General features: G+C 37.4%; 1 protein-coding gene and 1 pseudogene across 1 annotated transcript; one reads left to right on the top strand and one right to left on the bottom strand.

Moving 5' to 3' along the window:
* Positions 1-2,749: 2,749 nt before the first annotated feature.
* LOC119521186 lies at positions 2,750-7,587 on the bottom strand (annotated as a pseudogene).
* A 339-nt stretch (positions 7,588-7,926) lies between these two features.
* Positions 7,927-23,158, top strand: LOC119521686 (zinc finger protein 850-like). Its single transcript, XM_037820259.1, has 6 exons — positions 7,927-8,280; positions 13,028-13,113; positions 14,832-14,919; positions 15,085-15,211; positions 15,482-15,577; positions 21,693-23,158. Exons 3-6 carry the CDS (start codon positions 14,902-14,904, stop codon positions 22,883-22,885), a joined length of 1,434 nt encoding a protein of 477 aa, XP_037676187.1. The 5' UTR covers positions 7,927-8,280; positions 13,028-13,113; positions 14,832-14,901; the 3' UTR covers positions 22,886-23,158.
* The last annotated feature ends 347 nt before the right edge of the window (positions 23,159-23,505 follow it).

Genomic DNA, 23,505 nt, shown 5'->3' with positions numbered 1-23,505 from the left:
TGAGGATGCTTGCTGATGCTTAGAGATGCTTGGAGATGCAGACAGAAGTACATTTGGAGTTGCCAAGCTAAGAGATGAAGCCCAGAGTTTGCCCCAGAGAAACTGGGAGGACTCCCAGGTGCTTAGAGAGAAAGCCACTGGAATCAGAAGCTGAAAGCAATGCAACCCAGGAACAAAGGACCAGCAGACGCCAGCCATGTACCTTCTCAGCTAATAGAGGTGTTCTGGATACCATTGGCCATTCTTCAGTGAAGGCATCCTCTTGTTGATGCCTTAGTTTGGATACTTTTATGGCTTTAGGACTGTAAATTTGTAGCCAAATAAACCCCCTTTATAAAAGCCAATCCATTTCTGGTATTTTGCATAATGGCAGCATTAGCAAACCAGAACAACATTCAAGCTCTAATGATATTGTGCCAGTTTGAATGTATTATGTCCCCCCAAATGCCATTATCTTTGATGTAATCTTGTGTGGGCAGACCTTATCAGTGTTGATTAGATTATAATTCTTTGAGTGTTTCTTTGGAATGGCCCCACCCAGCTGTGGATGATGACTCTGATTGGATAATTTCCATGGAGGTGTTGCTCCGCCCATTCGGGGTGGGTCTAAGTTGAGTCACTGGAGCCATATAAATGAGCTGTTGGACAGAGGGAACTAAGTGCAGGTGTGAGTGACATTTTGAAGAGGAGCTACAGCCAAGAGGGACACTTTGAAGAATGCAAAGGAATGGAGAGCAGATGAGAGACATTTTGAAGATGGTCGTTGAAAGCAGACTCTTGCTCTGGAGAAGCTGAAAGAGGACAAATATCCCAAGTGCAGCTGAGAGTGACATTTTGAAGAGGAGCCACAACCAAGAGGGACTCTTTGAAGAATGCACAGGAGCTGCAGATGAGAGACAGTTTGAGGATGGCTGTTGAAAGCACTTTTGCTCCAGAGAAACTGAGAGGAAAAGCACTTCAAGAGCAACTAAGAGTGACATTTTTGAGGAACTGCAGCCTAGAGAGGAACGTCCTGGGAGAAAGCCATTTTGAAACCAGAACTTTGGAGCAGATGCCAGCCACATGCCTTCCCAGCTAACAGAGGTTTTCTGGACACCATTGGCCATCCTCCAGCGAAGGTACCTGATTGCTGATGTGTTACCTTGGACACTTAATAGCCTTAAGACTGTAACTGTGTAACCAAATAAACCCCCTTTTATAAAAGCCAGTCCATCTCTGGTGTTTCGCATTCTGGCAGCATTAGCAAACTAGAACAGATATTATCTCATAGGTGTCTTCCCTAACAATTCTATTTAAAGTTTCCCCCAAGTTACTCTTTATTAGATTAACTATTTTTAATCATATTTATCACAATATGAAATAACCTCATACCCTTTACTTATCTTCTTTCCCTCCTGCACTAGAATGTAAACCTCAGGTAGGCAGCAGCCATAGTCACCTACTTGTTCATAAGCATACTTTAAATAGCAGCAAACAGAGGCAGTGTGATTCAGACAACTTCCAACTGTCAGCATATGTATCTCTGCAATGAAGGGATTTTTCCACAGCTGTTAAATGCTGATCTGCCCATAAATGAGCAGCAGGTCACAAGTGAAGGGGGAGTAACATCCTCTGGGAGCTGGTATATAAATATTCCTGTTCCATCACCCCTGAGAGGACCGGTAGTAATTCTGAAGCATGCATTACTACAGAAAAAAATCTTATCAGTCAGAATTATTGGAGGAAAAATATAGTCTGCAAGGTAAGATTGAAGCTGAATTAATGGGCTGACATTTTTAAGCAATGGGAAACCAGAAAGTATAATTGATTTTGTTTCAAAATATTGTAATAATAAAAAACTAAATTTATAGATATTATACTACTCAAATGGAAATGAACAAATCAAGAAATGAACATAACAAAGTCAGTTTCTCTGAAAAATTGAATTCTCTGTACACAGACTATACACAATGTGTGAGTTTAACCAATCTGTTGCAAAACAATGCTAGAAATGATAAGAAAATAGACTATGCATAAGATACCATGACACACTAAAACAACAAATTAATTTTATTATTTTTAATAAAATATTTAAATAATTTAATTTTATATAGTGAAGAGTCACACATTTTCAGAAATGCTTTTTATTTAGAAAAATCTTTACCATCTGATAGGGAATGGAAACCACTGTTACATTATTTCTATAGGTAACATAAATCCACCTTTTTTAGCTGTAAGGAATTTTACAAACACAAAGGTTAATAAGACAAATGTGTATCATCATCATTGAGAAGTGACTAATATTTTGTTTCTGTATAGTTTTAAAATAACACACAAATATTTAAATGTGAAACCAAAATCTCCTTTAATCACCTTCATCTCATTTTCCTCCCTCTTTCCTTGTTCCCAAAGGTAATCACCATCATGAATTTGGCATACAATCCATTTTTATATCTCTACATACATATCTGTTTCTATAACCAATATACAATATTAATGTTATTCAAATTAAAGATGACATTATATAATATATATCATCTGCCCTTTGGTCATTATTTTCAGTCAACATCATGGTTTTGAGAAATTTCTCTATTAATATATATATTAATAAATATACACATACTGTTTTTAATTGCTGTATGCTATTCATCATATAAATATATTTTATTTAATTATTTTACTAATTATAGGCACTTCAGTTTGTTTCTGATGTGCTAGGAAGTGTAAATTCCTATGAAAAGTCTGTATATTCAAGGCATTCATATGACTTTTAATTAGTATATATTTTCTGATGCCTAATGTGGTGTGATTTCTGGCTGAATGCTTTCCCACATTTGCTACACTGATGAGGTTTCTCACCTGTATGTGTTCTCACATGTAAAGCAAGGGTTGAGAACTGAGAGAAGGCTTTCCCATACTGATTACACCCATAGGGTTTCTCACCTGTATGACTTCTCATATGTACAATAAGTGATGTGACTTGAGAGAAAGATTTTCGACATTTACTACATTCATAGGGTTTCTCTCCTGTATGAATGTTGTGATGTTTAATGAGGTATTGCTTCTGGCAAAAGGCTGCTCCACATTCATTACATTTAAAGGGTTTCTCTTCAATATGAATTTTCTCATGCTTTGTGAGATTTGATTTGCTGCTGAAGGTTTCCCACATTCTTTACATGTATAGGGTTTTTCTCCAGTATGCATTTTCTGGTGTTTAATCGAGGCTTGACTTCTGAATAAAAGCTTTTCCACATTCATTACATCCAAAAGGTTTCTCTCCAGTATGAATTTTCTGATGGGTAATAAGGCATTCTTTCTGATTGGACGCTTTTTCACATTCATTACATTTGTATGATTTTTCTACAGAGTGAACAATTTGATGCTTAATGAGGTACTGCTTCTGGCTGAAGGATTTCCCACATTGATTACATTCAAAAGGTTTCTCTCCAATATGGATTTTCTCATGGTCAGTGAGATTTGATTTGTGGCTGAAGGATTTCCCACATCCCTTGCCTGGGTAAAATGTCTTTCCAATATGAATATTCTGGTGACTTATAAGGTTTGACATCTGAATGGAAGTTTTTCCACATTCAACAGTTTATAGTGCTCATGTTCTATGAGGTTTTGCTTCTGGTTAAATGGTTCTCTAAATGTGTTACATTCATCGAGTTTCTCCACAATATGACTTTTCTTATGTTCAATTAGTTTGAATAACTAGCTGAAGGTTTCCTAATATTTCTTACATGTACAGGGTTCTTCTGCTGCATGAATTCTCTAGTGTCTAATAAGATGTAGCATGTGAATATAAGCATTCCCACTTTGACAAAGTTCATAGGGTTTCTCTCTACTGTGTATTCTGAGGTATTTGATGTGATTTTACTTCTGAACCCACCCCCCCCTTTTTTTTACAGATTTCACTTAAAGTGGGCTACTACAATATAGGATGAAATGTAATACATGCATTATATTGACAGTATTTCTTTCTTATATGGCTTCTTTCACGATAAAATATGTCTAAATTAAGTTTCCAACTCTTTCCAAGTGAGTTACATTCATCTAAGCCTTGTCTTGAAGAAACAACGTCTGAACTCAGAGGCAATATTTTTCCAATTTACTTACATTCACTGCATTTTTCCTCTGTATTTCTTGGAGTTAGAAACAACTTGACCCACAGTTCTTTCAGTTGCCTCTCTGTCTGCTTATTAACATCTCAGGCTTCTTCTAAAAAGGAGTAAAAAGAATAGTCATTAAAAAATTAATATGCAAAAATTGATTAAAATAGTTTAGCATGCAGTAAGTATATAAAGATCTATTATTATTGTAACCATCATCACTTATGAATTTTTTCACTATTATTACTAAAATTTCAGATATTTGCTCTTGTTCTGTTTTAGGCCCTAAATATCTCCCAAAATGAAAGAAATCACCACTATAGCTTTAAATGCTTTTAGATTTACCCTCCATGTCTCATAAATCAGCAAAATGAAGAGAACACAAAACGAGTAAGTAATGGTTGAAGAGGGGAAATTATGGGTTTGTATATATGTTACTAAAATAAAAATTTTTAAAAATGAGGAATAAATAGGATGAGAGAGTGAGTTAATGAAAAGAATCTACCTTGTTGACTAGAGAGAGTATAGAATGACAGAGGTCATACAAAGAGGACATAGTATATCAAATATATACTGATTCTGACCCTCTAGAAATCCTGTTAACATTTATAATTGGAGTAAGGACAATATAAACTCACAAGAAAAAAGAGAGTATTAGAGTATAATAGTTGAGGAGAAAAGTTAATAACTTCTTCAAAGATGGGAAGCAGAATTAAGAAGCTCAAATAAAAGTGCCTGAAGAATGCCAATGAGAAATAAGCTACGAATGGATCATTAGAATGGTTCATGGATTGGAAGAAGCAGGTATCTTAAAAGAAGGGATAAAGCATGGAGCTGAAAAAAGAATTAATAGGTAGTTTGAAATTCATCATCCCCACCTACACTCAAGCCAAGTGATTACCACCTGTGGTGGTTTTAAAATATGTCTACAAACATTTTAGTACTCCTCCTTTCAAGGGGCAAAGTTTAACATCCCTTGCATTGAGTGTGGGCTGGACTTAGCATCTCATTTCTAATGAATAGATTGTTGTGGAAGTGATGGGATGTGATCTCTGAACCTAGTTCATAAAATGTACTGTGGTTTCCTCTCTGTGCTCTCTTCCTTTCTTGGATCATTTGCTCCAGGGAAAAGCAGCTGTTAAGCCAGTGGTTAAAACATTCAGACAGCCCTGTGGAGAGGTACATGTGACAAGGAACTGAAGCTTGCTGATAATAGCCAGTGAGGAACTGAGCCCTCCTGCCAAAAGCCAATGTGAGAGAGCCATACGAGAAGCAGATCTCTCAGTGTCACTCAAGTCTTCAGATGACTGAAGCGCTGACTGAAGCGCTGACTGACAGCTTGACTGCTACGAGAAACCCTGTGCCAGAACCACCTTAACAAAGCTACTCCCAGATTTGTAACCCCCAAGATAATAAATATTTGTTATTTTAAGCTGCTAACTTTTGGGGTGATTTGTTATGCAGCAATAGATAATGAATACAGTACCGTACCACTCTGGCAAAGAATAGAATATTCATTTTCTGGAAAAATTGAATCAGAGAGGCTTCAGATACAAGGATGTGAAGAAATGCACGTGGCAGGCATAAGTATTAAACTGACATCAGGGAGATTTAATAAAACATTTCATTTGTGGGTCTTCCATCATTGCTGGATCTGAAAAATTCTTGTAGCCAGGTCAAGACATAGTGTTCATCTCTGGAGAATCTGAACAGCCCAGGAGAAAATCTATAATACTAACATTTGGGAGCTGACAAAGAAATGTCTGAATTCTTGACCAGTTAGTCTATAGTGAAGCTCACATGTTGAGAAGCCCTCACTATGTATATAGAGACCACAGTCACATTTTTAGTATGTTAATCTTTATAGAGATTACAGAAAGCCTTTTAGTGTATCATTAATAAAGATGAATGGATAGCTATTAATCACAAATATATAGTGAAATTCTAATATGAAAGACAGATGAAAACAATAAGAAAAAGCAAACTCTAAGGAAATGGATACAAAGCAAACAACAGAAAAAGACAGGCAAAAACAAAACAAAAACAACCACCACCAAAAACCCCTATGAAAGCAGAGACATAAGAGAAAATATTACATCAAGTAAACAAATAACAGGTTCTATAACTATTGCTTTTGGAAATCAAAAGATAGCTATTTTTAAAATGTAATAGAATAAACTAGAGATAGAGGAATTCACCCACTTGTAGAGAAAAAAAAAAGATTAAAAAAAGTAGGTGAGAAAAGACGAGAAAATTCACAGATAAAATCAGGAATTTCAACATCTAGCCAAAAGGAATTCCAGAAAGAGGGGGAGGATAAAACTGAATGGAAGAAATTCTCAGAGAATGTAAGTTATTTTTAGAAATGCAGCTTCATGATTCTTCAAAAGGGAGAGAGGTTCACTTGAGTACCCTGTAGAATGAACCAATGAAGATCCATACCAAGGTACACCATTGTGAAATTTCAGAAAACTGGGTATGAAGAGAAAATCTTAAATGCTTTAGAAGAGAAAGAACAACAATAAAATAGAAATCAAAATTACTTCACACTTAAGATAAATACTGGAAGGTGGAAGACAATGGTATAATTCTTTCCAAATTTTAAGGGAAGACTATAATCCAACTTAAAATTCCAAACCTAGTTAAACTATCATCAAAAAAGAGGTAGAATAAAAGCATTTTTTAGACTTGTAAGGGTCCAAAAATTTTATTCCAAATTTACCATTCTCGAGGTGCTAATGAAGGATTTATTTATCTATTTATTTATTTTTACAAAAATGACAGACTAGATCAAGAAAAAAGAAGACACAAGTTCCAGGAAACCAGAGACTTAACACAGGAAAAGAGGTGAATGAAATTTCTAAGATGATCATGTGTTGGTTATTTACTTATTGTCTTTCAGTTCCACATCCACCCTTCTATATTCCTCTGTAATTCTGGGACTTGGAGTCTGCAACTACATTTCCCAGACCCCCTTTGCCAGTTGGCTTCCTTTTACTAAATCATTGATAAATCCAACATACTCATTAATTAAATCTACATTGGAGAAACTTCACAGACCCTATTTTAACTAAGTAATAATTTTGAAATTTTCAATAATGGAACACATTGATATTGTGTCTTCTTTGACATGTTGAACCTAGAGCATAGCATTCCTCTGTAGTATCCCTCCCCCAAATTCATAAATGATGAGGAAACAACAGTTAAACCCAAATTAAAGAATATTATATAAAATAACTAACCTATTCTCTTTGAAAATGTCAAGATCCTGAACAGGTGGGATAAAAAACAAAAAAAACGAAACTAAGGTGGTAGATTTAAACCCAAATGTCAGAAATTACACTAAATGTACAGGGGAGTCCAGGACAGATAAAACCAAGCATCTCATAAAAATAAATACCTTTGCAATCTTCCTTCTTGCTTTAAAAGGCATATATACTTTGTATTCTAATCTATAATAAATATGTCTATTTTCACATAAAAAACAGAGTCACACCTAGTCACACCTGTGGTCACTCAGCATCTTAATTTCTTTCTCTGCCTGTCCCGCTCTCCGCCTGAGGACTCCGCTGAGGGCCCTGAAAGATCGGGACTCCCTCCCTGTCGCCTCCTCAATCCGGTCCAAGGACGAGACGACCAGGTCCCACCTGCACCCTCAGCGCTATGCGGACCGAGGCCCGGACTCACCGAGGGACAAAGATAAAAATGTCACTCAGTGGTTCATCCTTTCAACATTTCGAGAGCGACTGCTTCTTGGCTCTGGACTACATTGCCCATAAGGCCCCGCTCCTCGAAGCTACTTCCGCCCCGTATTGGGCGTCCCGTTTTGTGATGTCCGGGTGTTAACCGAGCTGCCTGGGATGAATAGGCCTGGCGGCTAGAGCGGGCGGGCTCCATCAGTGAGCGTCTCCATGCCATGGCTCTGCGGTTGTATTTGAAGCCGAGGAGCGGTAGATGGGAGCAACCCCAGGTTTCGCGCTGAGAGGAATTGGAAAGACCCGTCCGCTGTACTGCTCTGGACTAGATTTTCAAGAGGACTCTGCAGGCCGACACTGCTTCCGGCGGATTTGGGCTGCCCCTTTACGCGGTGTTGGGACCGGTGGTTCCGCGGGGTTAGCTGCTGCGGGGCCTTTAGAATCCCGCGCAACTTGGCCGGTTTGGACTGGATCAGAACTAGGAAAGACCTAAGGTGAGAAGTCCGGTCGGGGAGATTTCGTGTCCGGAGCTGGTTGAAAAGAGGAGCCTCTGTGTGTGTGTGTGTGTGTGTGTGTGTGTGTGTGTGTGTGTGTGTGTTCGCTCGCGCGTGTTAAAAAGAGAAAGGGAGGGAGAGATTGTGATTGCTACAGCCTGCCTCAATGATGTCTATGTTGTTGTGATTATATGTGGCGCTCCAGGTGATGGAGTGGGGTGCTTGTTACTGTGTGTCCAGAGAACGGGCGTGTGATTGTGACTGCGTGACTGGACGGCATTGTGCATGTGGGTGTAGAGTACCTGTGGCCGGTAGTTGGGACTGCGTGCCCCCGTCATGGCTGTGTGATTGTGTGAATGTGTGCCGCATCGTGTGTGTGTGATTTGGAGGTCTGTGTCTGTGTAGTCTGGGGCGCCTGTGACAGTGCAGGGTGACTATGTGTGATCCCCTGCTGTGTGTGATTGATTGTGATGTACTGGTATGTATGAGTGGGGAGGCCTGTTGCTGTGCGCTTGGGACTTTGTGTGTCCTTTTGATGTTTATGCGGGATTATTTGTAACTATATGACCTGACATAGCATTGTGTGTAAATAGGGTGGGGTGGAGAAGGCTGTGATTTTGCAGTTGTGACTTCATCACTCTCCCCGGAGATGCTTGTGAGCACAGGAGAGATACTGGACCTTTTCTGTAACTACACTGGGCTAGACTCTCCGTTCTTTTCTAACCATCCCCTTTATGTGTGTGGGTGAGGGAAGGGACATGGAGGGAGTAGGAGTTGTTCTGACTTGGTCATTTGGGGGGTCAAGAAAACCCAAGTTTCTCCTCAATTGCTTCCTCCTTCCACTGTTCTGACACTAAGAGGAGGAAGAAAGAATGGCTATTGAACATTCATAGGCCCAGATCAAGGTGCATTGGTTTTCTCTTCACTGAAGTCCTTTTTATTTTTCAGGGCATGATTGTTTTTCCCCTCTTCTGACAATTCCTGCTTAACAAAAGCCTATTCAATATTCCTGATATCTAGTACTTATTCTTTGAATAAATAATGGTGGGCCCTGGGTTGGACCCAAAAACCCAGTTTCCTGTTTGTCCCCCTTGCCCCTTAATATTAATTTGGCAGCTTCTCCTCTTTTTTGCCAAGTCTCCCCTAAGATCTCTGCTGGCCTGGGGAGATAAATACAAGAGCTGTTATCACAGTGAGTGAACTGAAGAAGATAACAGTGCATATGTAGCCTCATACACCACAGCCTTGGGATTGAAAGCCAGGCAATTCATGGGATGGTGTTAGTTAGTCCAAGCAGGTGACAAGATCTTTCACTTTTCCAGTATTTTTGGAGTAGGAATGAGATTGAGGGCTTGATAAAAGAGTCTGTATCAACAGCATCACAGATTTACTGGTAATCTGTGAGTAAACACTTGGACCAGTTTCCAGGTCTGCTTAGAATTAAATGCTCAAATGATCCACATTGGAGGTTCTCAGCCTGCAACTCATGGACTCCATCACTGGATTTCTAAAGATAAGGAGGACTTTGGTATTATGAGATTCACAACAAAAAAGATAGAACCATGAACAGAACTAAAAGCAAAGACTGTAGTATCTTGGGACAACACTTAAGATGATTGTTTTAGTTTCCTGGGCTGCTCAAGCAAATACCATGAAATGGGTCAGGTTAAACAATGAGAATTTATTTGCTCATGGTTTTGAGGCTGGGAAAAAAAAGTCCAAATCAAGGCATCATCGAGGTGATACTTTCTCCCCAAAGACTATGTTGTTCTGGGGTAGCTGCTGGTGATTCTTGGTCCTTAGCTTGTCACGTGGCAAGGCTCTTGGCAGCATTTCCTGGTTCTCCATTTTCTTCCAGGTTCCATTGATATTCAACTTCTGGCTGCTCCTTCTGTGGCTTCCTTTTTGAATTTCACTCTCCCGTAAAGGACTCCGGTAATAGGATCAAGAGCCATCCTGATTGAAGTGGGCCACTCCTTAACTGGCGTAACTTCATTAAAAGGTGTTACCTGTAATGGGCTCACACCTACAGGAATGGATCAAGTCCAGGAACACACACCACTGTGATAATGTCCAAAATTGGTTTTCATAGATAGGGAAATGTTAAGTAAATCACACTATGAGGTGGCATTTTATGCAGCTAGTAAAAACTATGTTTGGAAGAGTTAGAACACATTTTCTTATTATGACTAATCTTAAGCAATGATTTAAAGAAATAGAAATACTCAAGAAGTTGTTAAATTTAACTCTCCTGTCTCCTCCTCCATTCTTTTTAGGAAAAGAAGTATTTGAAAGATGTTATTCAAATATTTCATTTGAAACTTCTTTTTTTAAGAAATTAATAATTAAATGGAGATAAGGAGGGAGTAACCCACATTTATTGAACACCTACTATTCCACTTAGCTGAATATCATTTATTCAGTATTGTGATATTGACAGTGAGACAGTGAGAGTGTCTCAGTGTACTAGGAAACTTTGTAAGTTTTTAAAAAATGTTTAAAATATGCTGCTGTTATTTGGCTAAGTTACACTGATTTCCTTTCTGGTACCCTTTAAATTATTGGCATTAGTTTCCTGCCTACATGTCCTTCTTCCCTGTTCTTTTTTTTTTTTTTTTTTTGGTCCTCCAAATAGAAGCTGTTTCATTGATTAATTGATTAGAATTATTAAGACTTAAAGTATTGATAGCTCCACTATCCAGTCATGTTCTCTATATTTTGATGGATGTAATTCCCAAATTTTGTTTGTGTATGTGTGGTTTTAATGAATGGGATCATAATCCAAATGAATTACAGCTTAGAAGTGGGAAAGAAAACACAAAAGAAAAGGTAGGGTTCAGTTAAATGCACAAAAATTTAAACTTCTGTAAGTCCTCTTCCCCCCCAAAATTAAAATGTGAGCAAATTGGGGGAAAAATGTTTGCAGCAAAGATTGCAGGATCATAGGCAAAAGGAAACAAAATGGTTAAGTAAACCATGGTATGGCCATTTAGGGAAGTTATAAGCCATTAAAATGCCATGTATGAGGTGTTTATGATGGCAAGAGAAAATATAATTTTAAATGAAAAGGGGAAGAATACAAAATTGTTTGTGTAGTGTGGTCCCATCTTTATTGTTGTAAGTTCTATGTATAAAAAATGTACTGGGGAAAGATATCCCTAAATCGTAATAGGGCTGTTTTTTGTTTTTTTTTTCCTTTTGGCCAGTCTCCCTTAACAATGCTGGTCTTTCCTTTTAAAAGTATTGTATTCTATTGATTTACCACAATTTATTTGACCTATTACCTAGTGAAGGCCATTTATGTTTCTGAGTTTTTTCTTTTTTTTCTCTTTGAGAAACATTCTTCTGCATACAACTTTGTACACTTTAAAAGTTATTTCCTTGGATAATGTTCTGGTTTGCTAATGCTGGTGTTATGCAAAATACCTGAAATGGATTGGCTTTTATAAAGGGGATTTATTAGGTTACAAATTTATAGTTCCATGGCCATAAAGTGTCCAAACTAAGGCATCAACAAGAGGATCCCTTCACTGAAGAATGGCCAGTGGCGTCTGGAACACCTCTGTCAGCTGGGAAGTCACGTGGCTAGCAGCTGCTTGTCCTTTGCTCCCAGGTTGCATTTCAAAATGGCATTCTCCAAAATGTCTCTGGGCTTATCTCTCTTAGCTTCTTCAGCTCCTGTGGATCTAAGTATCAGAGGTCCTCTCTTAGCTTCTCTGGAGCAAACTCTGGGCTATCATCTCCAGATTTCTTCAAGCATCTCAAAGTGTCAGCAAGCATCTCTCCAAAAGTCTGTCTCAGCTGCTCTTGGATTGTTTTCTTTTCCCCCTCTCTGCTCTCTGTGTGTGCTCACTTTAAAGGACTCCAGTGATCTAAGTAAGACCCACCCTGAACGAGCAGGGTCCACATCTCCATGGAAATAATTTAATCAAACATTTTGACACAGTTGATTGCATTACATCTCCATGGAAACAATCAATCAAAAGTTTCCACCCAACAGGGAATTTAGTATTGTTCATTACTGTATCAGAGGCAAGCTAGGCCAGGCTATGCTGTGTTTAAAAATGCCCAAATATTAGTATCTTAACATAACAAGCTAATTTTTAACTCATGTAACAGCCATCATAGGGCTGTGTCTACACTCTTGTCTTGCTTCCTAGCTGGTGTTGCCACATGTTCAAGGCCTTGAAAGAGTCTCTGGTATGGGTGGAACAGCCTCTTTTAGATTTGGTGGTTGTAAGTAGAGCCAGGAGAAGCTAAGAGATTTTTATATGTTGAGCTTCGTGTACACTAGGAGCCTCTGGAAGTCTTTGTCCAGGTGCTGGACATGGGAAGCATACCAGGTTTCTAGTTTGAGGGCTGTAGCTTGGTAACTATCTTAGGAAACTCTTGGCTGCAGCTGCAGAGGGAACTGTGTGGGACCACATTATTGGGCCCACGTGGGGTCTGATTAAAATCTTGAGATTAGGGTAATGGTCAGCCTGAAATCCTCCTGCTGAAGTTCTGGGCTCCTTTTGCAGTGCTGGATCACATCTGCCCTGACTCTCTCCTTTTATTCTTGAATTCTGACATGTTTAGAGAATGGCTGGATTTGTACACACTCCTTTCAGTTCCCATTAGTTTGTGTGTATGTGTGTCGTGGTGGCAGATGCATAATGATTGGGGTGGGCAGCATAACAAGGAAATTGAAAAGGAAGTATGGGGTTATTTGGGGCATATTTGGGAGCTCTGTTTTTCTCTCCCACAGCTGTTTTTTCTGGATGCTGTACTTTTTCAAGAGAGAAATTCAGAGAAATACAAGTCAGGTTTACAATTTTAAAATCCATGCTCCAGGTGAGTTGATAGTTTTTCTCCCTTGAAATACAGTGTGTGGTTGTTTTTCTTTTTCCTGGTCACATGAACATTTGTTATCTTTTCCAGAAACTTCCTTTCTGAGCTGAGTTCCATCTAGATTCTCCCATTCCAGTCAGGGAAGGAGTAACAGTGCCCAGAGATCTGTCTCTTCCCTAAGTCTTTTGCTTTCTCTCTGTTCACATTTGTGCACAGCAGTCTACATTGGACATAGGTACATTCCCCCTTGAGGGAAATATTAAAGCCTCTCTTATCAAAATTGTGGTTTAATGAAGTGAAGGTGATATTTGAGTAGGATAACTAACTCCACAAACCTGTTTACTTTTCTTCAATATTTAAATGCAAATTTTATTGAGATATATTCACATACATATAACTATCCAAAGTATACAATCATTGGCTTACAGTATCATCGCATAGTTGTGCAATCATCACCACCATCAGTTTTGAATGGTTTCATTACTCCAAAAAGAAAAACAAATAGACATAAAAAGGAAAACCCAGACACCCCATACCCTTTATCCCCTCCAATTGTTGACCCCTAGTATTGGTGTGGTACATTCGTTACAGTGATGAAAGAATATGAAAATATTGTTAACTATAGTCTGTAGTTTGCAATAGGTACATATTTTCCCATATACCATTCTATTATTAACTCTTTGTAAAAGTATTGTACATTTGTTCTAGTTCATAAAAGAACTTATTTATATTTGGTGGACATCATCCATCACAAGGTTCATTGTGTTATACCTTCAGATATTTTAAGCTCTAGTTTTCCTTTTGGTGACATACATGACTCTAAACAACTCCTTTAAACTACATTCACCGATAATTCAGCTCTATTACTAAAATTCCAATAATGATCTACTGTTACCTCTATCCGTTTCCATATGTTTAAGTTGAACCTAGTTAAAATACTGTACTTACTGGGCAATCACTCCCTATTCTGTAGCCCCGTTCTATCTCTTGGTAACCTATATTGTGAATTTTATGATTATGAGGTTACAAATTATAATTATACAATATTCCCACCAGCAATGAATAAGTGTTCCAATTTCTTCACATCCTCTCCAATACTTGTAGTTTTCTGAATGTTTAATAGCAGCCACTCTAATGGATGTGAGATGATATCTCGTGGTTTTGATTTACGTTTCCCTAATGGCTAGTGAAGTGGAGCATCTGTTTATTGTGCTTTTCAGCCATTTGTATTTCCTTTTCAGAAAATTATCTATTCATGTTTTTTGCTGTTTTTATAATTGGGTTGTTTGCTTTTTATTGTTGAGTTGTGGGATTTCTTTATATATTCTGGATATCAAACCCTTATCAGATATGTGGTTTCCAAATAGACTACATATTTAAAAATAAAATATATCCTGAGTTTTGGGACTTAGCTGTCATAGGAATTCTCTGAAGGATTTAACTTTCTGATAAAGGTTTTTAAAACAGACATTTTAGAAACATTCTTCTTTAGAAAATAAGGAAAAAGGGAAGGGAGAACTCATATGTATTGAGAGCATATTGTAAATAATAATTTGCATATCAGTTATTCACTATAAAATTATTTCAATTTTGCTGTATATTTGAAAATTTCCCTAATAAAGATATTAGTAAGTCATGGATGTTGCCAGGCCTACAGGTTGCATGTATTTTTAAAATTCTATTTCACTTATTTGGGAAACTACAAATAATGTGTGTTTTAGTCATTCCTAGCCCTGTGTGGATAATGGGAACATTCCACTATATGAAGGAGGTTTGTCTACAGCAACAGGAATGTTCAAGAACATGGAGGTACTCTATTCTGGTCACCTTAATTTTTATATTCTAACCCACTCTTGACATGGCCCATTTTCTCAGTATATTATTCCCATCCTTTAATGTCTTCCATTTCTTCACCTTTCATCTGAGAAACATTTCCTTTAATTTCAACAGTACTATATGAGTTTGTCATTTCAGGGGTTGGTGATGTTCAGGGATGTGGCTGTAGACTTCTCTCAGGAGGAGTGGGAGTGCCTGGACCCTGATCAGAGGGATTTATATAGAGATGTAATGTTGGAGAACTACAGCAACCTGATCTTACTAGGTAAGGATCTCTTTCCTCAAATAAATTATGAATTTCTGGTGTACCTTCCAAATGTCTGGGTAGATTTCTCTCTATTTCCCAGGAAGTTGTTTTGTGCTTTGAAGATTAGCAGATGGGCAGCTCTTTGTGGTGCCTTTATCTTCTCCATGTTTTAGACCTTTACGCGTTCCTCTTCTTTTTCATGCAGTTGCTCATTTTCTTGAGGACTAACAGATTGGATTTGAATTCAGGGGCAGTGTGATTATTTCCCACTTTTTTTCTTATACACAGGACTCTCCATTCCCAAGCCTGATGTAATTTCCTTCTTGGAGCAAAGGAAAGAACCCTGGTTGGTTGTGAAGGCCATGACAGACGAATGGTGTCCAGGTGAGTGAGGACCGAGTGGATCAGGGAACGCACTGCAGTTCAGAACCCACCTGTTCAGGGAGGCAGCACCTCTGAGGAATTGGTTGGGAAATCTCCTTCCTTTATAGGCCCAAACAAAGCTGTTGGATAAAAGTCCTAAGACACATGGAAAAAGTAAAAACCCTCATTTTTACCCCCATCTATACTCTCAGTGCTGCTCTTTTGTCATAATTCCCTCCCATGTCAAAGAGTATTTGGCCCTTCTTCATCTTATTGCATATACTGTACTTCAGATCTGCTTCTTTCCCTCTTAAACTCATGTGTAATTTTTTTAATCCCTTAAAATACATTTTTAAACTCCACTGTTCATTTTTCCTACTGATTTCTTGACTTTTTGTTTTTTTTTTTGACTAGCATTCTTTTTTTTATTTTTTATACATTTTAAAAATAGTGAATTTTAACATACATACATAACAGTGATAACTTTCAAGGTACAATTTAACAAGTAGTTAGAGAACACATTTCATAGAATGTCATGGGCCATAGTTCCACAACTTCAGCTGTTTGCATTATTGTAGAATATAACATACATACAGAAAGGTGTTAACTTTCAATGTACAGTTCAACAGTTATATAGGTAATTTCAAAAATTGTTATGGGTTACAGTTCCACAGTTTCATTTCTTTCCTTATGCTATATAGGGTATATATAGAAAGGTGAAGACTTTCAAAGCCCAATTCAATGAGTAGCTATAGAACAAATTTCAAAGGATGTTACAGGTTACAGTTCCATCATGTCATTTACCTCTTTCCACCTATTCCAACACCCAGCATCTAAACAAATATATATATTTATAAAACATTTCAGTATTCATAAGACCTTTGTTAAATCTTGTTTGTTGCTACCCCTTCCTCTCAATCTCTTTCTCCATCTTCAGGGGTGTCTAGGCAGTGAGCACCCTAACTTATTCATGTTGAAAGGGGGTGTTGACAGTATGGGGAAGGGGGCTATATCTGATTGTTCTTCTTAAAGAGGCTGTTACCTCTGGGTTTTATGACTTGTCTGGTGTAGGAACACTGGTGGCTTTAAGTTTCTGAGAGATAAAACATAGTGAGTGAATCTTTTATAGAATCTCAGACAGGGACCTAGGTATTTCAGGACTACTGTTGGTAAGGCATGGCATACTGTGGCCATTTGGGATGTCTAGCTGGAACTTGCATAAGAGAAACCTCCAGGATAGCCTTTTGACTCTATTTGAGATCTCTTAGCCACTGCAACCTTATTTTGTTACCTTTCTTTTTTTCCCCCCTTTTGGTCATGTAGGCGTTTTCATTCCCTCGCTGCCAGACCCAGGCTTATTCCTGGGAGTCATGTCCCACGTCGCCAGGGAGATTCATTCCCCTGGGAGTCATGTCCCTGGTGGGGGGAGGTTAATGAATTTATTTGCCGAGTTGGGCTTAGAGAAAGGCCACATCCAAGCAACAAAAGAGGTTCTCTGGAGGTGCCTCTTGGGCATAATTATAGGAAGGCTTAGCCTCCCAGTTATAGCCCTAAATTTCACAAGAGCAAGCCTCAAGATTGAGGGCCTGATTTATTAAGTAGTGGGTTCCTAATGTCACATAACATATATTCGGTCCCAAGATAAACAGTCAGTATTTCTCACAATAGGAAACCAATAGCAAAAAAGGAGAATACAACAGATACAATATAAATGATTGAGGATAAAGATAAGTATTGGATCAAAAATTATAACTTACCTAAACATGAAAAGATATACCAAATAGTAGAGAATGAATAAAACTATTTTGTGAAAATATATGCATGTGTGTATGTTTGAATGTTTATGTATCATAAAACAATATAGAACTGCAGCCAAGACACTGATTATAATATGTTGCCATTTATCTAAAACAGAAAGGATACTATGTTTTAAAAAGTTGTAAGAATTGTTACCTGTGGGGCTGAGAGAAAGGATTAGAGTGGAGAGGACTTCTTTGGCTTTACTTTGTCTTGTAGATTTGAGTTGGGAACTATGTGAATATATTACACAATTATAAAACAAAATTAAACTTAAGCACAAAAGGAAATACATGCACAAAAAAAAATCTTAAATTGTTTTTAATAACCATATTAGTGGTAGTAGGGTTGATATTTTTATTCTGAGAATGTTGTGTGTGTAGTGTGGAATAAAATAAAGGAACAATCCAGTTGGAGTTTTTGAGAATAGGGGCTTTCAGTATGGAAAAAAGTAAATACAGAAGTAAGATCTATAATTAGTAAAAAGCCTGTAGTCCTCAATATGAATTGGAAGGATTATTTTGAACTCAGGAATTTTACCTTTAAATATATAGTCTATAGACTAAAAGAAATTTGAGATATCAACTAGTCTCGTGTAGACCTCATGAATCCTGTTTCAAACAAACTGAAAAGTACACATTTATAATTAGACAATTGGGGAAATAAGATTAACCAGATATTTGATTTTAATGAATTACTCTTAATTTTTTAGGTGTGATTATTATATTAGATTTTTGCACAAATATCCTTGTTTTTTTAGAGATTCAGTCTAAAATATTTACAGACAAAATAAATCAATGCCTGGAATTTGCTTCACAATAATCTGGGGAGGTTGCTGTGAGAAGGGAATGGATAAACAAGATTGTCCATAAGTTGAAAATTGTTGAAGATAAGTGATTGTTATGTTGGATTTTTTTCTACTTACATAATTTAAAGTTTTCTGCAATAAACTATTTTAATGCAAAAAGTAGAAAGTAAGACAATGTATGGGTTGGTGAGGAGAAATAACTTTTCTGAAATTTTGATGTATAGGGGACAATAAAATGGGTGGTAGCTGCAGGAGGTCCTAGGATCAAGGAAGCTGTGTGTGTATTAACAGGGATTATATTAGAGTGTCTTTGTATGCTGATGAGGAAGGGCATGGGGTGGGAATAACAAAAGCATCTGAGAAATAGTAGTCTCTAGTCCTCAGTTGAGATATTGGTTTTGTTCAGGAGTATTTTGAAGCAGATTATAGGAGTATATTTACAGGTTGGTTGACTTGATTGAATGGCTGAGGAAATTCTCTCATTCCTACGATTTTTTTGTTCTCCATGAAATAATCATTACAGAATCAGCCATGAGATAGATTTGAGGTTTGTGGAAAGCAGAGGTAGTGCAAGTTTTTTTCCGAGAGTTGGGGAATGAGAAACTTAGGTTTGCAGGGAAATGCCAAAAGTCTTTGAATTTTGCAGTGGAAAAGAACAATAGGCAGAATTGGATTTAACCAGGGTTGGGGAGGTGAATGTAAGATAGTTATAATGATGGATTGTAGAATTTAAGCTAGGTAAGTTCATGAGGGGTGTAATACTGAAAAATCAACACTGCAAATGATTGTGGGCATAAGCAAGAGGATGGTTCTAGAATAATTTCTACCTTTCTGCTTGAGTTTTGGAGGTCTATTTTTATGTTTTCATGCCTCACCCCTTTCACATTTGTCTTCTCTCTGCTAGACTATTTTATGAAAGGAACATAGTTCATGTACAAGATGTCTTAGGATCATTTTCCTTGCTCAATCCCCACCCCCCCCTTCAGAATCTTCTTCCATAGTAACAAGAATAATAGTTACTACCACTTAATGGGCTCTCACCTATGCCAGGCACTGTATATATATTGTTCCTAATCCTCACAGGCCTATGGATTAAATATTTCTAGATCTTTTATTATATGAATAAATGGTGATTGACTTAGGTAAAAGTAATTTGCCCCACAGAAAGATAAAAATGAACAGAGCTGGGGTCTGAAATCCTGTGTTCTCCCTACACCTCATTACTGCTCTTTTACTCTGAACAGTTTCATAGCTGCTTTTACTATCATGCTATAGACTGCTGAATTCCCTTTTATGTTTTTCCAAGAACAACCTTTATAGCATCTCAAATAAATGTTACTTTCATTGGATCCACAAAACATACCATATTGTAGTCACAGGAGTGTTTGTATTCTAACCATTCTATACTCATTCCACATAGTACATTCTCAGTCTATTACATTATCTAGATTTCCATACTTCATTATTTCTTTCAGCTCATATCCAATATACTCTTTGTTATAGATTAGTAGTATTCCAGTCTACCCAGACTCATTCTACCAGATTAGTTGATGTTCCTAGTCAAGAGCCTTTGCATAACATTACATAGCCCTTTTATTATGCCTCAAACCTGTTATAATGCTGGGGGAAATGTAGTTTTCTGGCAAATACAAATGTAGTGTTCTTGAACAGAAAGTGGAAGGTATGTCCTGAGAAAGGGCATGAAGCAATAAAATAGGTTGTGCGTCCGGCATGAAGGAACAAAATAGATTGTGCATCAGAAGGAAGGGTGACTAACACTGCAGACTCAAGTGAAGATCAAAAGAAAAGGTGCCTCATTGTATTGGTTGAAAAAGGTGGGCAAGGAAAAGATAGCCATGGCTATCCATAAATGGCAATGAACATTGGTAGAGGTGCCTATATGTATATGTATAAAGGGAGAAATGATTGGATGGATGAATGATTAGGTGTGTGTGTATATATATGTGTGTGTGTATGTTATTTTTCCATTTGTATCATTTAAAGATGTAGCTTTGGTTGTGATTTTGTGGGAGAGATCAAAATCAAGGGCACATGTTCCGAATTATAAGCACAAATGATTATTATAATTCTCAAATACTTCCCTAGTTTCATATCTTTATATTTCCACTTATCCCTTTAATAATACCCTTGCATTCATCTAATGAGTCATTCATTAAACATCTATTGAGCACCCCTTATGAGCAAGATGTTGGTTATACTGTGGTGAGTGAAACAGCCATTGTTCTTTCTCTTTAAGAGTTGTTACACACCTCTTAGGCTTTAATGTATTGGAATAGCTAGAAGTAAATACCTGAAACTACCAAACTCCAACCCAGCAGTCTGGACTCCTGAAGACAATTATATAATAATGTGGATTACAGGGGGTGACAGTGTGATTGTGGGGACCTTGTGGATCACACCCCCATTATCTAGTGTATGGATGAGTGGAGGAATGGGGATAAAAACTAAAGGACAGATGGGGTGGGATGGGGGGATGATTTGGGTGTTCTTTTTTCACTTTTATTTTTTATTCTTGTTCTGGTTCTTTCTGATGTAAGGAAAATGTTCAGAGATAGATTGTGGTGATGAATGCATAACTATGTTATCATACTGTGGACAGTGGATTGTATATCATGGATGATTGTATGGTGTGTGAATGTATTTCAATAAAACTGAATTTAATAAAAAAAAAGAGTTGTTACAATAAGAAAATAAAAGGTTGCATGTGGATAAACAAAAGATTGCATAATTCTCAAATTCATAAGATCGTGATGAAAGAAAAAATACTATGAGGAGATAGAGAATAAAGAGATGAATTTTGATAGGGTTATCTAGCCTTACTTTCTAAGAAGTAACTTTTTACCTGAGACTTATAGTGTGATACTAAGCTAGTCATGCTAAGAAAAATTAGAAAATTTCTAGCATTGAACAATCTCTGGAAAATTCTGAAAAGGTAAAGACTTGACTTATTTCAGATGTTCCAAAGAGATAAATATTTGGTACATAATGAACATTGGAAAGAAGTGGGTCTATAAGATGGATAGTATTTTGACTGAGATGGGATGTCAAAGAAAAGAGGATTATGGAGCATTTCATAAACTGTGGTAGGGAGTTCAGATTTTATTCTAGGTGCAGTTGAAAATCACTGAAAAATTCCAAGTGGGATTCTTAAATTTTGAGCAGCATCAGAATTGGCTAATTGAATGTGTTAAAAATAGAAATCTCAAGACTTACTGCTACAAATTCTTATTCACTTGATGTGGCGTGGTACTTGACATCCAGTTTCTTTTAACAAAATTTCAGGTGATTCTCATCTACAGCTGAATTTAAGAAGTACTGATTTAACCTGTTTTCCTATTAAATTCCCTCATCTTTGTTAATTTTTTATGCTCTTTTTCAAACTGAAAGCCATGTTTACCATCTTCACTTCTTATGGACATTATTTTTAACTTCTCTCCCATTTCAACCATAGAGGTTTTATTTCTCCCCATAGAGGAAACAGCAGGTGTTTGGTTTCTGGTTGTCTTTCAGAATTGGAGTTCAGACGTACGACCAAGGAGTTATGTTCACAAAAAGAAACATATGAAGTAGCATCATCCCAGTGGGTGATAATGGAAAAAAGTCATAGCCTTGTGGACTCCAGTGTCCAAGATGACTGGGAATGCAAAAACCAGTTTGAGAGACATGAGATAAATCAGGAGGGATATTTGAGGCAAGTGTTCATCACCTATGAAAAAATGCCAACCTTCAGCCATCTGACATCTCTCACTCTACATCAGCAAATTCATCCTGGAGAGAAACTCTATAATTTTAAAGAATGTGGGAGGGCCTTTATCTATAGCTCAGAAGTTGTGCAACAGCAAAGAATTCATACTGGTGAGAAGCCCTTTAAATGTAAGGGATGTGGGAAGGCATTTAGTCATTTTTCCTATCTCACTGAACATCAGAGAATTCATACTGGTGAGATGCATTATGAATGTAAAGAATGTGGAAAAGCTTTTATTCGTGGCTCTCATCTTGTTCAACATCAGAGAATTCATACAGATGAAAAACCCTATGAATGTCAGGAATGTGGGAAAGCCTTTAGACAATCTGCACACCTTACTCGACATCAGAGAATTCATACTGGTGACAAACCTTATGATTGTAAGGAATGTGGGAAATCTTTTATTTGTGGCTCAGAACTCAGTCGACATCAGAGAATTCATACTGGGGAGAAACCCTATGATTGTAAGGAATGTGGAAAGGCCTTTAGACTGCGCTCACAACTTGGTCAACATCAGCGAATTCATACTGGTAAGCAATCTTATCAATGTAGGGAATGTGGGAAAGCCTTTATTCGTGCCTCACAACTTACTGAACACCAGAGAATTCATCCTGGTATGAAACACTATGAGTGTAAAGAATGTGGGAAGGCTTTTATTTGTGGCTCTCAGCTTTACCAACATCACCAAACTCATACTGGTGAGAAATCCTATGAATGTGTACAGTGTGGGAAGGCCTTTATTTGTGGTTCACAACTTACTCAACATCAGCGAATTCATACTGCCAAGAAACCTTATAAATGCAAGGAATGTGGGAAAGCCTTTATCCGTGGCTCAGAACTTACTCGACATCACAGCATTCATACTGGTGAGAAACCGTTTGAATGTAAACAATGTGGGAAGGCTTTTAGACAGTCTGCACACCTTACTAAACATAAGAAAATTCATAATCTAATTTAATTAATGTAGGTAACACTTTACCTGCCATTCGTCATGAATCATCATCAGTTTCATACTAGAGTAAAATACAATGGATGTAGTAATTCCTTTTTATCTCATACTCAGTTATTCAGCATCAGAAAATTTAATACTAAAAAAAATTGATAATGCAGAAGGATTTTCTATTATGACTCAAACATTGTTGAAATTTTACAAATTCATACCAGAAAATGTGGTGAATAAGAAAAAGCTAATTATTTAATTTCTCTGTGCTTAAATTTAATAATTGGTAAACTGGTGAAACTAATATATCTCTTTGTAATAAAGAGTCTAACTCCATGTTTGTTTGTTTGTTTTTTCTGTTTGATCACTGACTTCTTTTTAAGAGTCATCCTCCCTGTCCCCATCTGTTCTCACATCTGGACAGGCTGATAGAAAGCTGGTGCACACCATCTCCTTTGGCACTGGCAGGAGAATTTAAGCTTGTAATTCTCCAGCCCACACCCAGGAACTTTTTCCAAGTCTCACCTTACAGTCATTACAAAGACCCAATTTGCTCCTCTGCCTCGCTCAAGCCACCCTGGGCTTGTTTGTGAGCATCCTGCTTTGCCTAGGAGACCCTGGTGTGAGTAATAAACTCT

This window comes from Choloepus didactylus, chromosome 27 (assembly GCF_015220235.1).
Source record: "Choloepus didactylus isolate mChoDid1 chromosome 27, mChoDid1.pri, whole genome shotgun sequence".
NCBI lineage: Eukaryota > Metazoa > Chordata > Mammalia > Pilosa > Megalonychidae > Choloepus > Choloepus didactylus.
The sequence above is the reverse complement of the archived record's forward strand: the minus strand, read 5'-3'. Positions and strand labels throughout refer to the sequence as shown.